The 17,496-nt window shown below is 48.0% G+C and overlaps 2 protein-coding genes across 2 annotated transcripts; both read left to right on the top strand.

The window, feature by feature from the left end:
* The first annotated feature begins 492 nt into the window (after positions 1-492).
* Positions 493-1,253, top strand: LOC116654955 (peritrophin-44-like). Its single transcript, XM_032451789.1, has 2 exons — positions 493-581; positions 644-1,253. The coding sequence occupies exons 1-2, from the start codon at positions 575-577 to the stop codon at positions 1,177-1,179; spliced, it is 543 nt and encodes a 180-aa protein (XP_032307680.1). The 5' UTR covers positions 493-574; the 3' UTR covers positions 1,180-1,253.
* Positions 1,254-2,913: 1,660 nt separating this feature from the next.
* On the top strand, positions 2,914-5,898 carry LOC6497867 (cell division cycle 7-related protein kinase). The gene has a single exon (XM_001961569.4). It carries the CDS (start codon positions 3,278-3,280, stop codon positions 5,522-5,524), a length of 2,247 nt encoding a protein of 748 aa, XP_001961605.2. The 5' UTR covers positions 2,914-3,277; the 3' UTR covers positions 5,525-5,898.
* The last annotated feature ends 11,598 nt before the right edge of the window (positions 5,899-17,496 follow it).

The raw sequence follows: 17,496 nt of genomic DNA, 5'->3' as shown, positions 1-17,496 counted from the left end.
CTACCGGCGCCTTTCCGGCAGGCCCCTTTCATTTCACATTCCGAGCTACGCTCCACATGCCCCTTTCAACCGCAACGTGTTGCGAGTTAGGGGAGTGGTCTGGCCAAAATGCAAGACAAAGGAGCCGAATGCGGGGATTAAGGTGGCAGGATGGGTCCAGTGTTTATGGAGGGGGCTGGCCGTGTGGGCGGCAATTGCTTAGATGGCCGCCATTCGGAATGGGATAGTTAGTCAAGTGAAATATGAGTCGGCATCACAGGAGGCAGCGGCAGGGACACGCCACGTGAGTTCCGTGAAGGCCTTTAAGAAATTAAGGTAAAGCTATCTGTTTTTGTACAATAAAATCAAGAGATAGAACCCATTAAATGTTAATTAAATAGTGAGCGTGTTGTCTAACTCACAATCTTGTTATAAAAAGCTTAATTCGAAAGACATCTTGTCCTCTGCGCTTATCTACATGTTTACAGTTTTTAATTAACAGATATCGGATGGAAAGGTCTATAAAAGGGATGAGTTTGGCGTTTATTGGAGCTCGCAACGAATCTGATGCTCTAGTGGTTTTCGTTTTTGTAAAATGAGAGGTTCGAACTCAGAAATCTATACCCTTATTCTGACTAATCCTTTTGTATCTGATTTTTCATAGATTCCACGCCAAGGACTATCATATTGGGAGCCCTGATCCTACTGAGTGTTCAGGTTCTTGGAGACAAAATAGATGAAATTTGCGCTAAATGGTCGAGAAATGATGGAAATTCAGACAGCCCCAACGATGATATCTTCCAAGTTGGAGATGAAAGTTATGACGCTTGTTTGCTTGGATGGGCATCAGCTGCTGATCATCCAGATACAATTACGCGGTATATTCCTGACGGAATAACCTGCTACGGTTACTATGTCTGTGAAAGTGAGAGTGCTATCGGGATTTGGAACAAATGTGGCATGGGAACTCACTTTAATCCGTTGTGGGGCAAGTGCGCTTCCCCGGGTTTATACAGATGTCCCCATAACCGCTGCAGCAATGTGTATGCATCCAACATGGCAGTCTTAGATTCCGGCTGCAAAGAGTACTACGAATGCTCTAGTGGTAGAAAAGGCTCCTGTCCTGTGAGTAGGCCCTATTTTGAAGAGATGAACCAAGAATGCTCTGATGTTAAGCCCACATACTCCATATGCCATTGAAGTCCATGTGTATATGTCTTTCAAGACACACAATCATGAGTCAAATTCAACAATATTATCTTCCGAAGAAGTAATAAAAAAAGGTTAACCAGCAGAATCAGAACATAGAACATGATGTCAAGAGTTCCAAGCATTATGGGTAAAAATGTCACAATCTTATCATGTCCCGATAATTGGCTTTTAATTACTCTCCACTACTCACATATGAAGGGACGGAAAAGGCTTGTCTCTTTGGCCGTCTCTGGCAGAGTCTTGGCAATTCCGTTCCATGTAATTCCATTTTATATCGCCACATTACCGGGGTATTTCGAAACCGCAAGCCCAAGCCAAAAGCTATTTGTACACGGCAATCTAGGCAAATCGTTTTGTCGAGCTTAATTTGCAGTTGTCTAACCTGGCTCTAAACTGAAGCGGCCTTCCCGCCAAACACCCACTCACACACACAGCCAACCGGTTTCGGCCATCAGAGCTAATCCCAACTGACTTGGCCGGGAAAGTTTCTCCGCTGCGGAAGGCGCCGGTGGAAAGTCGGTCATCGGGAGTATTCCCCCGACTATGGGCGGGTGTAGAAGGTGGTGCCCGGAAGGAGGAAGCAGCCAAGTGTTGTGCTGCATTGTGCTTTGTTTTGGCCATTTGAGAATTTGAGCATTTGGCTGGGACGGAGCGAGCCCAATTGACAATAGTTTTGCGCAAACTTCGGAGGAGCCAGTTGCAGTTGACTGGCCGAGAGGCGGCAGTGAATAAGCAGGAGGGCAGACCTGGGGAAAATCCAAGGAAAACAACGCCGAGGAAGGCGTTGGGTAATTGTAATTCCTGCTCTTAAATGCCATCTAACCAGTTGGCCTTGTTGGCCAATTACTTGGCTCCGAAGAAGGGACTTCCTTGGAGAACTCTCCTCGCTCGTCTTCCCGGAAGCCTTCATAATGAGCGAACAAATTCAACCGCCATTTGTTTCTTCGACAGCCAAATGGCTTTCTAAGAGCCACTTTTAACTGGCAGTGGTGCAATTGATTTATACAAATTTAATAAGCATCGGATGCACTGAGAAAAATACCTAGAGCTAACACTTGAAAATAGTATAGCTCTTGAAACTATTTTCTGCAGTGTGACCTGGGAAGGTAAAATATTTGAAAACTTTTTAGGAAACGATATTTTAATGCATTCATTGCGCCGACTTCTGTTCAAATGGCTGAAACTAATAAACGGGGCGAAAATGAAATATGAGGGAGTGGTATGGGGGCCGGTGGAGTTGGGAGGCCAGCTACGCCCACGAGAGCAACTGCTACCAGAAAAAAACTTCGGGCATCAAGTGAAAAACAAGTGGACAGGCAGCTGATGTTGACACGGTTTTGTTAGCCCCTTTTTTTCGGCGGGCTATGTGTCTGGGCGGGGGTGGACAGTTTTAGTGTCAGGACCTGTAACGGTAAATTGCATTCACAGGAGCAGGAACAGGAACAACTAGCACGCCGCTAGGTGGCGACACCGTACAGGCAATCAAACTCGGCGGAGGCAACAGCTGGGAAAGGTTATCCTGGAAAGGAAGTTTTTTGGGCAGGAACCAAGATAAATGGACTGGCTGAAGTGGCTGACTGGCTGAAGCGAAATATGAAAAGCCGTTAAGTGAGTAAGTTACCATGAATATATGAGCTTGAGAGGACTTGCAACGACTCTTCAAAGTTCGAGGAAAATAATGTTACTTGGTGGGGCTGTGAGTTTTGTATTTAATTAAATTCCCAGTCGAACAGTCGAAACAATAGTTGATTTTCTTGTCAAAATTCCACCATATAAAATTTAAATCCGTGTAGTTTTCTTAGTACCCGATTCCCCATTTAGTAACTCGCATTTTCTAGCACAAAATTCGAACACAAAACCCCCTGAATACATCCGAAATTATTGTGTTTTTTCGCGGCTCAGCGCGTGTCAGGTTAAGAGCGCTCCACCCCCTAGGGAAACAGGACTAAAGGGTGAACTTCAAGGGCCAAATACTGCAAGGACCAAGGACGTGGCCGAGCGACAGAAACTATCGAGTCGATCGCGGGGACCAGGACAAAATTCGTGTCCCGTTGTTATATCCTTCAGCCGTAAATGGGTCGCACAAATGTTTACTAAAATTCTCATTGACAAAATGGACAAGAAGGCCTCGCAGCAGCGACAGCAACACCCACAGCCGTCTATGTCCAAATCGCAATCGATATACTACCCCATGCGAGTGACGCCCCACCAGGAGATATCCGCCACGGGAACCATGGGTGTTGGAGCTTCCAACACAGCCAGGCCTGCATCCGGAACGAGAATTTCCGCCAACGCGGCGACAACGACTACAACAACGACGACGACGACGAACACCTCGCACAGAAACCGCTCCACCCGCCAGCTGACCAGGAGAGTAGCCAACCCCCTGCACGAAGATCGGGAGGAGGTGCTGATGAATCGGTACTTCAACGGCAGGCGCGACCTGATTAGCTCGGGCATACACGCCTCCGTTTCAAGTCGCCACCACCAGTCGGTGCAGCAGCAACAGCAGCACCAGCAGCTGGTCTCCAGGACTACCGTAGATCTCTCCGAGAAACTGGCCAAAATCAACCGGCGGGCAGCAATCAAGGAGCTCACAGCCCTGCAGCAGAAGAACATGCAGGCCAGCGACAAGAACGAGGAGGCCCTCAAGGAGCTGCAGGAGAGCATTCCGGAGATAAGCAAGATCTTCGATGTGCACTGCCGCATCGGAAGCGGCACCTTTAGCACCGTGCTGCTGGGTACCCTGCAGCGCGAGAGGAGCCTGGTGGAGACCCAGAGACGGCGGTTCGCCATCAAGCACCACAACCCCACCAACCACCCGGAGCGCATCCTGCGAGAGCTGGAGTGCATGTTCCGCATTGGCGGGGTGGACAACGTGATCGGCATCAACTGCTGCATCCGGTACAACGACAACGTGGCCTTCGTCATGCCCTACATGACCCACGACCGGTTCCACGACATATACCGGCAGCTCAGCCTGCAGGAGGTGCGCGACTACCTGCGGAACCTTCTGATAGCCCTTCGCCATGTCCACAAGTTCAATGTGATCCACCGGGACGTAAAGCCGAGCAACATCCTCTACAACCGGCGGACTGGTAAGTTCCTGCTGTGCGACTTCGGCCTGGCCCAGCGGATAGCGGAGGACGGCACCGTGATGCAGTCGAACGAGCTGAGCTCCAATGCCGTGTCGGCCCTGATGAAGGACATGGAGAAGAGCAGGAGCGCCGGAGGTCTGCAGGATGGTAACTCGGCCCAGGCTGAGGCGGAAGACTACATGGCGAATCGACGCGTGCGAGCCCTGGGCGGTGGCGTCACCTCTCCCGCCGTGGATCCGATGGCGAACATGCAGAAGCTGCGAGAGCAGATCACCGCCCACCTCTCCAAGAAGGATATCGCCGCCCAGAAGGCGGACACTTTGCGCCTGGTGAACCGCCTGCGCCTAACCAGCCCCAATGTGGACCCCAACGGCTATGTGATCAACACGAACAACACCAAGAAGGATATGCACGCCTCGCGAGCCGGCACTCCAGGATATCGGCCGCCCGAGGTCCTGTTGCGGTATCCCCACCAAACCACGGCGGTGGATGTCTGGGCTGCCGGGGTGATAATGCTCTCGATGCTCTCGGCCCTGCATCCGTTCTTCAAGGCTCCAAACGACTGTGCGGCCCTCTCCGAGATCATCAATCTGTTCGGCGACGTCACGGTGCGGAAGACGGCCTTTATGCTGGACCGGCTGATCATGCTCAGCCAGAAGGTGGCCGCCCTGGACCTGCGGCGGGTATGCATGCGCTTCCGGTACTCGGACTTCTTTTTGGCGCCCGAGCTGCACAGGCGCTACCGGCGCGCCGACGGCAGCACCGAGCTGTGCCGGAACTGCGAGCAGCCGACCTTCAACTGCCTGTGCCGGCACAGCGCCCACCACCTGGAGATGTACGACGGACTGGACATTTTCCCCGCCAATGCCTACGATCTGCTCGCCCGCCTGCTGGAGGTGAATCCACAGAAGCGGATCTCCGCCGAGGAGGCGCTGAAGCATCCATTCTTCAGTGACCACCACAGGATAACGTCCGGCATGCCGGTGATCAGCCCGCACATCCTGCAGCACCAGCACCAGCTGAGGGCCAGGGAGCCGCTGCCGTCCGGGGCAAATGCGCCGCGCACCCTCAAGCCGTACGTGTCCTTCCCCTCAGAGCTGGCCACCGCGTCCGCCACTTCCGCTACTGTGACAGCCTCCACAACCACGACCGGAGGAGCATCTTTGACAGGAGAATCAGGAGTGGCCGGGCCTCTGGCGGTCGCCACTCCTTCGCCGACGGTGGCAAATGTTTGATTTTGGACCGCGCCCATATTTGTTGTATATATGGTGGTGGTGTTACGTTGGCTTCCCTTACATTTCGGATTTGAGTGCGAAAGAGCGGGAGCTGGGAGGTGGGAGGGTGGCGGGTGGTAAGTGACTTTGTTATTGGACCCGTCTGTTGGGCCCCTTTGGCCTTTTCGGCCTTTAAGGACGAAGCGGTTATTCCTCAGTCCGTTGCGAGCGACGAAATTTGTATTGTGCAAAAGTATAACGAAAAAAAAAAATAATATTTGAGGTGGAGGTTTTTTCCCAAATTTATATCGCAGTGCAAAGGCGAATTTGTGTTTTTGTTGATTCGAAATTGTCCAAGATTCCCCTCTAAAAAAATAACAAAAAAAACAAGTCAACCTTTTTCTTTTCAATTAATTTCTTGGGTCGCCATTGTTTGGTTTTCCGCACCTTTCTTGGCCAGAAAATTAAATTTATTCCAAGCCATTCTGCTTTAAAAATAAAATGATAAACGGAATTATTATTAGAATTAAGGATGAAGCCATCGAGCTGATTGGATGCCATTGGGCGACAAAAAATGCAAAAGTGCATTCAACGGACATTTAATCTGGATTGTCAGTTCTATGTTTTTTTCACCTTTCATGCCAAATTATCGCGGGGCAATCGTGATATTTTTTAACATTTTCCCGACAGCCATTTACCCAATTGGAATATTTCCCCGAAGGCTTATCAATTTGCATTATTTGCTGACAAAAAATATTTTCTTTGTTTCTCCCCGAAAAGGTCAAATCAGTTTTCGCTCGAATAGACTTTGTGATATTTTTTGGGAATTTGTTTTTGTCGGTTGGCAGAGGTTCTGTTCTGTTCTCAGGGTCCTGGTCCTGGACAGGACTCCGACTAGGAGACAGTGTGTGCGTTAAAGGAGACACTTTTCGGCTCTTGGCAAGTCACCAAGAAAATAAGTTCCATCTGTCGACGCTGCAGAATAGTTTATTAAAAAGTTCAGCAAAGAAGCCAATTCCGGCCCTCTAATGTATGCTACATATTTTTATGTCCAAGGAGAGTGGCTCAACTGCATACTTTCAGGCTGCGGTCATATCTAGTGAGATCTATGGACTTTAGATTGCTAAACCTGTTATCTGTTATTAAAGCCTGTTATTAAACAAAGTTCCTTTCTCAACCTATTTGTCGGCATTTTGACACTCTTCCACCTTCCACGAACAGGAGGACACAAAAGGCTTTTGGGCGCTTCGTTGGGGATCGAATGGCAACCACGTCGGCCAATGACAACTGCGGCACTGCCAGTCCAAAGGACACACTGTTTGTGTCCTGCACCTGGAGAAAATATTTCCATAGCCAGCTATGATACGAGAAAAGTAACCAAAACCCTCGGCTCAGTGTAGTATTACACGAAGAAAAACAACTCTCCGCGGAGCCATAAACATTTCTAGTGCTGCCCCGTCCACTCAGCCGCAAAAGCCGCGTGCGCAACTCGCCGGACACAATGCGGCTTATCAACACGGAAAAAAGGAGGGCCTGGAAGGCGGGTGGGCGAGGGGAAGGACTAAACAGACAGCTCGCAATGCACTCCCGTTACAGCCAGTCCCGCATCCTGGCATCCAAGCATCCTCCGCTCCCGGTCGGCGCTTTATGGCTCATGATAGATTAGTCCGGCCGCAGGTGTAACCAGTTGCGGCTTTTTCGGTGGTTCCTGTTGGCTTCTCTCCTGTCCAGCCCGGACAGGACTTCCGCCTCGTCCTTTGTTGCGTCCCTCCGATAGCGGCGCACGTAATTAAGTAATTAGACGAGGCAGCCCTGTAAGCCCTGTAAGCCTGGCAAAATGAGTGTACATGCGGCTGAGTGGGATTTGCATTTTTCGCAATAGTGGAGAGATGGTTTTTGCGGGAAGGCTTCGCGTTAGGAGACAGAAAGAATATTGAAATTAAAACCAAACCAAAACTCTCATAAGAGTAACGAAATTTGTTGGTTTAATTACTTTTTCACGTGTGGAATTTAAATATTTCCCTCAATCCTTTCTGCATTGGCGCTGTAATGTAGGCAGCACATTGAGGGAAAAAATTGAAAGAAAATACCACGGGGTGCAATGTCCTGGAACCGCAAGCTCCGCTTGACTGTTGACTCCGCATTGCCACACCCCTAACCCTCCCCCTGGCGCCGAGCCCCGCGTCCCTATTCATCCTCCTCAGTGGCGCATTTCTCCTGTCAGTTGGATGTTTGTTTGTCCGCCTGTCGCGCTTTGTTTGCTTTCCGCATGCGTTGCTCATTCACCTAGCCCCCGCCAGCCACCTCCTCCTCGAAGGACCTCACCACCCATGCCAAGGATGTGCTGAAAATGGAGCTACATCGATGATGATGATGATGCTGAGCCAGCGCCAGAGCCAGAGCCAGAGCCAGAGTGAACAGCAGCTGACATCCTATCCTGGTGTCGGGTCACTAAATGAAGAATGATGGACGCAGGACGAGACAGAGATGGCAGCACTCCGGGCGACAGAGACGGGAATAGAGAGGGTCCGAATTCCAGGAATATTTTGTCATCTTCAAATGGGATTTATGCAGCATGCGGCAAGGTGTCATTGTCATTCGCCAGTGGTTTCTTTCTCCTATCTATGTTATGCTCCACTTCAGGGCGTCAACTTTAAAGTAATTGGAAATTTTTAGCCACTTCCCTGGCTCTCCACCTACGATTCTTATGGTTGCAGCCCAATCGTGAAATTTTCTGGACAAAATATGGATTTATGTCAGCAGCAACAACAGAGAAAGGTGTACTATTACAACAATGCCATTTTTCGCGAACATCACTCGCCGAAATAGTCGAGAGAAAAGGGTCAAACTCGAAAAACAAACCCGCGGATTGTCATCACGATTTCTTGCAGTGTAATCCCCACCCCATTCCGCCTTCGGCCGCTCCACTTCATGGTTGTCAGCTGCTGGCTGTTGGCAATGCATCACTGATTATGAAAAGCTTGCTAAAAGCTGGACTCGTGATATATTGCTTTGTTGTTGCCCCCGCTGTGTTGCATGTAGCCGCTGCCGCTGCCGCTGCTGCTGGTCTTGGTGTTGCTGTTTTGCAGTATCATTGCCGCTGATGCGACTGCCAGATGTTAACGGCATTCTATTGCCATCATCGCACGTAAGCGACACGACACAATAATGAAGTTTTATGCTTTGCCACCTGCAATACATACTCATCCAGTAGGTGGCAGGTAGGTGAGGGGCTCTTGCAGCACCAGTAGCAACAACAAAAGTTGCAATCAACTGAAAATGCTGGCGATTCTTTTGACTTTTATGTGCCCGATAAGCACCCCAGCCACCCACAGTTCGAGCGCCAAGCTGTCGGGGAGTTCGTTAAGGGAAACCTCATCAATAATACCTGCAACCGGTCACTGAGACGCCAGATCCGCGGAGCGAGAAGCCCGAGGAGCCGCACATCGCCACATAATGAGAAATAATCATCCGAGTGCGGCAGATGATTCTCTCAGGCTCCCAAGTATTTATGACAGCTTAGTGATATTTTTCTTTAATTGCTTAAGACTTTATGATTGCTGGAGTTGAGAGGGGAGTTTCCATACCTATACTATTATCCATATAAGAATAAATACTTGATGAGACCAGCAGTAAAAGTGGCAGAAGAGTGTTAAAGTTCCATCGCGAAAAATGTAAATTAAGAAGTGCATGAACCGTCAAAGGATCTGTCAACGTCAAAGGACCCTTGGCACTTAATTTTCCACTCATTTTTAATTATTAACCCACATTACCTCTTATGAAAGTACACATAAATTAAACAATTGGCCCAACCCAGCCCAGGCCAGGCCAGGCCAGCCCCACCCAGCCCATCTCACCTGCAAAGGTGTGAGCTGACATGACGTCAGGCGGCATTAACGGCAGTAATGGAAGCAACAGCAAGCCGCGCTAAGCCAGAAACTTCAGGTGACAACTGACAAGATTAATTAACTGCCGCCAAACAGAACAGAGCAAAAATAAACCAGTAGCGCATTACGGAATGGGGCCAGGACAAAAGGAGGACAGAGCGACAGGACACTGGAACATAACTGAACATGACCATGAAACTGTTGTGAAATCACAAACTGTCCAGCCCAACACCCCGCAACTCGTCACACGTCCGGAATCCTCGTCCGGATGGCTTCAGAGACGAGAGAGTGAAACTGCCGGAGACAGACAATCCCCGCGCCTAAATGACAATGGCCAAAGTTGCCGCCGCCAGGTTTCGTTTTCCTAATTTTAATTAGCCGCAACAGGAGACCACAACAAGTGGGATTAGGAGTTTCAAGTTGCTAATACCCTCTAGTTAAGTATTACTCTTTAATAGTATTGTTAACTCCAGGTGAATTATTATTATGAGTTTTAATATTTTACTATCTTTGAAGATAACTCATAAGAAGTCCTCTTAGATAACAAGGACATACCCCATTTCCAGGGTAGTCCTGCCAGAATTTATCCCCACACTGTTGCGCGAGGTGTGCTGGGCGCAGTGCAGGTGCGTGTAGCATTTATGAACTCGTTACACGTAATTAGGGTCAGTGTGTCTCGCCCCATCTCTTTTCCCGGGGATACACCTATCTCCCTCGACCGATCTACCGCTGCTGGTGTCAGTGTGTGTTCGTGAGCGAAGTGACAATTAATTACCGAACTGCAGCGGCGGCAGTAGGGATTAAAAAGGGGCCACAACCGGGGACTATTGAAATACAAAACCGCGTTTTTTGGGCGCCGCCAAAGTCATAAAGCTTCCTTCGAATGGCTTTAATTAGGGGTGAGATGGAGCTGGGACAGGAACAGGACCTGGCGCTAGGAGTAGGAGCTCAGTTCAGGTGGCACGCCCCGCCAACGAGCGAACTATTTATTATGGGATTTCATGCATGTTGAGTGGGTGTGTCCTCTTGGTCCTGCCGACCACCTTAATTGGCAGTGGCCGGCCGCTTTTAATTAGTTTTTGCAACGCTTGAAGCCCTGTTGCCTGTGTCCTGTACCCCGTTTCCTGTTCCCCCAACTCCCTTCTCCCTATTTCCCGAGCCTCATGCGTGAATTATTATGCCCGGTGTAATATATTTTATAAAAACCCCCCGCCAGCTCCTGGCCGGACCAAATTATGCAACAGCGAATTTTTAACCCACAATGTGTGCGTGGAGCTGGTGCCATCGATGCCGCCAAACTTAATTGAGTTTCATGTGGCACTCGCTTCGCACTCATCCCGCCCCTGGCGAAATTAAGTATTCCCTCATGGGTTTGGGCCATTGGGCTGGGATTGTGGCCCCATTTGATTCAGTTGACCGGCAGCAGGTTGAGCCGTTAATAAAGCAAATGCTGCTATCGCACTCTTGGCAACGGGCTCATTTGTCAATGGTGGCTCTAATTACATGGCCACCAATGGTTTATTGTTGGCCAGAATTTGCATGCCACCCGAAAGCGGATAGGCCGCAGACCGTTGTCCAAATTTAAGGCCAAATATTAGGGAATATCTAACTGTACGAATGGCTCTTGAAATTCAAATTATAATTGCCCATCAAACTCGAAAAAAAATTATTCAACCCGAAACTCAGTTTTTTGTGCATTCAATTAGAAATTTTCCAAGTAGCCCGGCAATGTCAAAATTATGTGGGAAAAAGAGCACAGAGTCTACTACACTTTGCAAACAAATCAAAGGAAAAGGTCTTCCATATTCGAGGGGGCATCAGGTCTGGGCTTGGGATACATATTTTAATATGAAAATTGATATGAGGGAACACTTTGCGTTCTGGCTTACTTTTCTTTGCTCTTCTGGTGCCGAGCTTATTTATGCATGAAGATGACTTTACATTCCATGGCAACGGCAACACTTTTACGGTTGTCCGTTGGCTCATCTGTTTGGTTACGGACTGTTGGACCCGGAATTCAAAGAGCGGGGGGATCTGAACGAGTTGTGTCTGTGAAAAAAAAATATTTATTTGACTACCTTGAAAGACGTCAGCTCGCAACGGGCAGGCCCTGAAATCCCACTGCAACTTATGGTGCACCTGCACTGGAAAAAATAGGTAGAGGAGGTCTTAGATAGAGGGGCGTACTATAAGATACCCGGTACTAGAACAGGTAAGCAGTAGGGAAAAATGCAAGCAGTAGAAGGCAGCCCATTTCTAATAGATAGTATCACATGGTACCCGTTACTGGAACTAGCCACATCATTTTCAAGCAGTATAAGATGATTTTAATACAATCTATATAAGATAGAGCTGCCTAATTTCTCCAAGTGTTCTCTCTCGAGTATACACAGATACTTTGACAGCCTCGTCTTGACCTTTTTGTGGTCAAAGTGCACACAAGCATGAATCGAGAGGTCTACCTGGAAATGTTTTCCCTCTCGCTGTCTCGCGCTGTCTGTTTGCTCGCATAACAGGTTTCCCGCTTTTCATTTGGGTTTTCTTTTCTCTGGCCGAGACCCAGTCTCTGTTTTTATTTGGCTGCTCACTTGATAGATGGTCGGCCGGTCGCGGGCCCCCGCCATCCGCCATAAATATTGATTAATAATATAGTCTTACATTCGGGGGAATGCACTTCTCGGCCAGGGCAGCTGTCGGTGGCTTTCTCCGTCGGATCATCATCCAGACAACTCCATTGTGCAATTGCCCCTCTCGAGGAACAATGCAGCCCAGCACTATAGTGCTAGGATATATCCTTGGCTAAGTAGCTCTTCGATATTAGAGCTCCTTTCGGGGTAGTTTCCATTCCCATTCACTTACAGGTGTCGTTTTCTTCACACGGTCTTCAGGCCAACATCTTAATCGAGGCTGATGTGTATTTATTACTCGATTCGGTTGCCGGATAACTGCAGGCCTGTCTTGTGGTTTGGCTTCTTGGGGAGTTTTCCGGCTTCGCTCTTAATGCGTTTTTGAAATGGATCAGGTACTGTGTCATGGTGGATTATTAAACTTATCGTTACGGTGGGTTTTCGAGGAGAGGCCTTAGACTATTGCCTAACTTGGATTCGGATTCCTCTTAACATTATTTCGAATTTCAACTAAATAATATAAATATTTACTTTGGAGTCTCTGAAGCGCAGTGATTATTCGAAACTTGGCTTGATTCCATTCCAAAAATAGCTCGCCCATAAACCAAGTTTAATTGCTATTCAAATCTGGTAAATGCCGAGATTACTTTGAAATTCATGTGTCGGGCAGTGGGCGGAGGTACGGAGCCAGCCAGAAATCCAGCCAGTTTGTAAACGCAACTGGACCAGCACGCAACAATTTATGTGCATTTATAATTCGGGGGGACAGAGCGGCAGAAAAAAGGCAGTGGTAGTGGCAGTGGCAGGGACTGGGACAGACAGTGGACAGACAGGCGACAACACAACACAAATTGAATTGGCCAAAAAGTTTTAATTAATTTATTGTTACTTCGGCCTGGCATTAGCACTAGAGGACAGAGCAGCAGCTTGTGACTTCTCATTTAAATTGTTGTTTTTCTGTTAATGCATAGCTGGGAAAGTTCTCTAATTGTTTAGTGAGGAACTGGGCAAAAGGGCAAGGATAGCTCCCTTAGGGAGTCAAGGACTGGATGTCCTTTGGGGCCTGGGTAATGGCCAGCGATGAGTCAGCTATTTAGGCAGTCCAGTAAATTAGTTACTTGCTTGATGTTTGGTGACTTAAGCTCTTTAAATGAAAACAAAAGAGTGTATTTTTAAATCCATTCCTGAATATCTTCCACCTCAGGTGTCTGGACAGCCTCAAATCAAAATGCAATGGCCCTCAAAAAAAAGGGACTACTGGACCTCGTGTTTGTGTTGCTGTGACATTTTTATTGAATTTTAATTTATGCCCCTTCAAGTGCCCGCCTCTCGACAAAAAACACACAAAACACATCAACTATTTATTGTCTCGGACTCGGACAGGAGGAAGAAAATCAAAGAAAAAGTCAATAACCTGGCCAAGATTTTCCCTCGGATGCTGCGCCACCAAAAACCAATTCCAGCTCTTGAAGCGTGACATCAAATGACATCGAAAAGAATTTCCATTGGACACGGGGCAGGGCACCAATACTCGCACCCATACCATGGAATAGAAAATGGGGAATTGAGATTCAACCTCTACCTGAGTGACTCGGAATCTGGGCCCAAGATTATTGACACTGTGTCTCCCGTGGTGTCCCCCAATGGCTGCCCTGTCCCAGAGTTCAGTTACCCCCGAGTATCTCCGATTGGAAGAGATAGGAAAATTTATTGATACTTGGGCCCGGCACTTTGGGCGAGCTGGATAACATATTATGCATCTTTTCGTTTGCAGGGTAATTATGTAAATCTACAAATCAGAAATTTGTTGAGACGGACTGGACGTACGAGGAAAATTCAATTTCCACACCCTGGCTGGCTGGCTGGATGGTTGGATGGTTGGCTGGCTGGATGAGCAAACATGTGGCATTGGCTAATAACCTAAGCAGCAAGTAAACAAGTGGCAAAAGTCGTTTGTCCTTCCCAAATCCCAGTCCTCACTCCTCAGTCCTCATCCCTCAACCCGTCGTTGCTAGTTCTCAGCCAAAACCCAAAGTATGTCCAATGCACTTTATCCTGATCCTGTTGCTGACAGAAGATGTGCACTTGCAGAAATCCTGGAGATAGCTAGCTCCTTATTAAATTTGAGTATAAAGGAGGAATATTGAATGTTCCATCAAGACAGACATTTTCGAGGACAGTGTAGGAAGAGACAGGAGCCAAATTCGTACGAAAAACTAATAAAGACAAGTGGCAACAGCCCCAGCAACAGGACACATAGTCCTCCCCCCTTTTAGCCTCCGGTTCCCTCCGCATTTTGTGGCCAAAGCCTTTGAGCAAACACATGACTTTCGCCCATGTCTCTGGGTTCCCCCATTAGTGCCAAGCGCTAATCGCCATTGTCCACCCTTGTCAAAAGGGACCACGAGTTCCAGGATCTCCCTCCCCCACTCGGCCAGTGAAAAACCACACTGGCTGTCAGAAAAATCGCAGCTTTTGCCGGAAAAAACAGCGTGTGCGGGAAATTTATCTCAGTGTGTGGCAAGCTAAAAGCGCAAATAAATAATCAGCAACAGTTGCCAAATAGATCGAAACTTTTTTCCCCACTGACGGCTGCTTGCTGGTCTCTCCTCTTTTTTTTTTTGTTGGGGCGTGCCCCGGGGGGAGCCACTTACTTACTTACGCGACTTGTCCGGGCGGTTTGTCACCATCTAATCCGTGTTGCCGCAAGACATTAGCCATATCCAGCCATCCAGCTCTCCGGACAGCCAGATAGCCGGGCCGGGCACAATAAATTGCCAAAGATTATTGTCAGCAAGACTGCAGCCCGGAGCAACCCCCGCATTTGTCACGCTTTTTCCTCCTCGGACCTCGGCGGGTGTAATCTCTGAATTGCATGCACAAACCGAACAATCGGAGGCATAACTCCGGAATATATTGAAACAGATGTAAATCGGTGATAGGCGGGCTGAGAACCACTTAACGGGAGCCAATGGTCCATGAGCGAGTGGCTATGTGCTTTGTATGGCTTTGCTAATTGTTTCCCGGGCACTGGAAGCCCCATAATTGAATTCACCAACTCCAGAGCCCAGTTCCAAAACAAACACATTTCTATTGATTTTTCGTGTGAAATCGAACCGGATTGGAATTTCAAGATGCCGTATTGGGGGTGGGAGTAATAGAGGAAATTTATGAGAGATTATACTCCGAGATAGGATCAGGGAAAAACTATGATTTATTCCTCGGATGATAGGGAGTTTCCTAAATGGATTCTAAGTGATGAAGTGAAATGAATTTCTTAATGAAATTAGATTGTTTTGGTGAAGCCAGTTAGTCTTGGAATGTTACATCCTCTCAGCTCCCCTCGAAGTGCAATCTTCTCAGCTATTCCAACCGGAAAAATAATGCCCAGTTTATGGAGGAGAAAACTTTTCCGCCCTTAATACATATCATATTGTCCAGGAAACTTTTTTGAGCTCCTTTCCCGGCCAAAGTTCAGCTACTTGGGCAACTTTAGTTTTACATAAAATTGAAAGCCAAAAGCAAACACAACAGGCTAATGTATGGCCCCGGGATCACAGCCCCCATCCAGCTGACCCTCGGACATCAGCCGACTCTATCCGCCGTGCCGCAACTGTTTGCAACTTTTAATTGCTCCCACGGATTTGCTGGCAGCCTTCTGGACACGACAATGGCTCCATAGCCAAAGTTGCCGCAGCCCTCGGCTGCTCACGTTGGAGTTGAGCTTCGACTGTGCGCGTAGACAAAACTACTAAATGTCAAAAGTGTCAAAATTTCTTAGAATTATGTCTAGCGAACATCAAAAGTTGCTGGGGAAAAGTGCGCAATGTTGCTGCCACAATCCGGCAAAAGTTGCGGTTGCAAGTGGCAGTGAAAAAAATGGCAAGGAGGTTTCATTTCTTTTTAGTGAAAGTATTAGGCTCTCCTTATACTTGCTTTATGATTAAAATAATTATAAACATTTTTAGAATACAAATATTATCCCAAAACTTAAAGAATAGAGAGACATGACTATTTTTCCAAGTGAACTGCTTCTGTTGCCGAGTTGTGGAGCTTACAAGCCACATGTTTCGGCTCGTAACATTTTCGACACATTAACGGAGTCTGGCAGGAGCAGCCCAGACTGGAAAATAGAGCCGGAGCCGAAAGCAACTCAACGTGGAGCGAACTCCATACACTATGTAGTTGTATATATGGAAGCAGGTAGAACGGAGCTTCGCCTTGGATCTTTTTTAGCCCGCACGACTAGCACTGAGGTGGGGTGGGGAGCCTGTGCTAGTTGGCCATGCGATATGCGAAATTGAGAACAGTAATGACGTTGTCAACAGGCGACACTGGCGGGGGACAGGACGGCAGCGGGGCAGCAAACACATCACATCCCAGCACGTTCTAGAACCTGAAGAGTGCAACCGAAGCCAACGAATCGAAATGTGAATGCTAAATGGCAACAAGACAGCTAGCCGGGTTTCGGCTTTTGGCCAGAGCCATCACGAGCAGCCGAAGAAGCCAGGTTTAAAGCCAGGCCTATGAGGAAACAGAATGTTGCCAGCCAGAGGCGCCTTGGCAACATTGTAGCTACAAAGGAAGTGTGTCAAAGAGGCACAAAAGGCTTCAGGTTTTGGCCATTATTTCACATGCTTTAAGGCCAGGCTGCTAAAGTTTGAAGGATTATTTATGCTTCCTGATAAACCCTAATCTGTGGCCTCATTTTGCATTATTTAATCCTGAAAAGAACTCCCATTTTGGCCATTTAGCCTGGATGAAGTCGAAGAGTGGGTGGCAGTCGCTTTGGTAATTCTGTAACATTTTGTAAATGCGGCAATAAACGCCACGGGCAACACCGAAAATGAGACACCTACGGAGCCGAGTCGGCCAAGAAAAAACGAGAACAAGAAAAGGGGAACAGAGCAGAGCTGCCCGGGAAGGAAGGCGAGAGAGAGTCCGGCCCGGCATGTTTGGTTTTCGGCCTGGCCGAGATGAAGGCAAACAGAAACGCATTGAAAGCGAAGCTTTAAAGCCAGCGGGAGATCGGGCTCGAAGATGGACGAACTGGGTGCGACTTGCAACAGTAGACGGTAAAGTCTGTGCTAGAGGCAGACTCTGCCACATACAACATCGAGGTATCGGGGAAACCTGTTCCACAAAGACGCGGGTCTCCCGGGGGGAGACAAAAGACTTTTTAGTGACGACATAAACGGGTTTTTTTTTCTCCCCTCGGCTCTGCCCTGCCCTGGAAGGGGAGCTCCGAACTGAAATGTAAACTTCGCACTGCCTTTGCCTTCTTATTGTTATGTTTTATAATATTTTAGAGACAAAGACCGAAACGCAGACTTTGGGAGTCTTGGCTGAGGAGTTGCAGTTGTTTTTTTAGGAACGCTTAATGTTGTTGCATGTCGCTGCACTGAGGAAAATTACTGCGAAGAGTCGAAGAGATTTAATCAGGAAGGAGTATGATGTATGATGTATATGAAATACATGT

The sequence above is a fragment of the Drosophila ananassae genome, chromosome 3R, assembly GCF_017639315.1.
Source record: "Drosophila ananassae strain 14024-0371.13 chromosome 3R, ASM1763931v2, whole genome shotgun sequence".
Classification (NCBI taxonomy): Eukaryota; Metazoa; Arthropoda; class Insecta; order Diptera; family Drosophilidae; genus Drosophila; species Drosophila ananassae.
The sequence above is the reverse complement of the archived record's forward strand: the minus strand, read 5'-3'. Positions and strand labels throughout refer to the sequence as shown.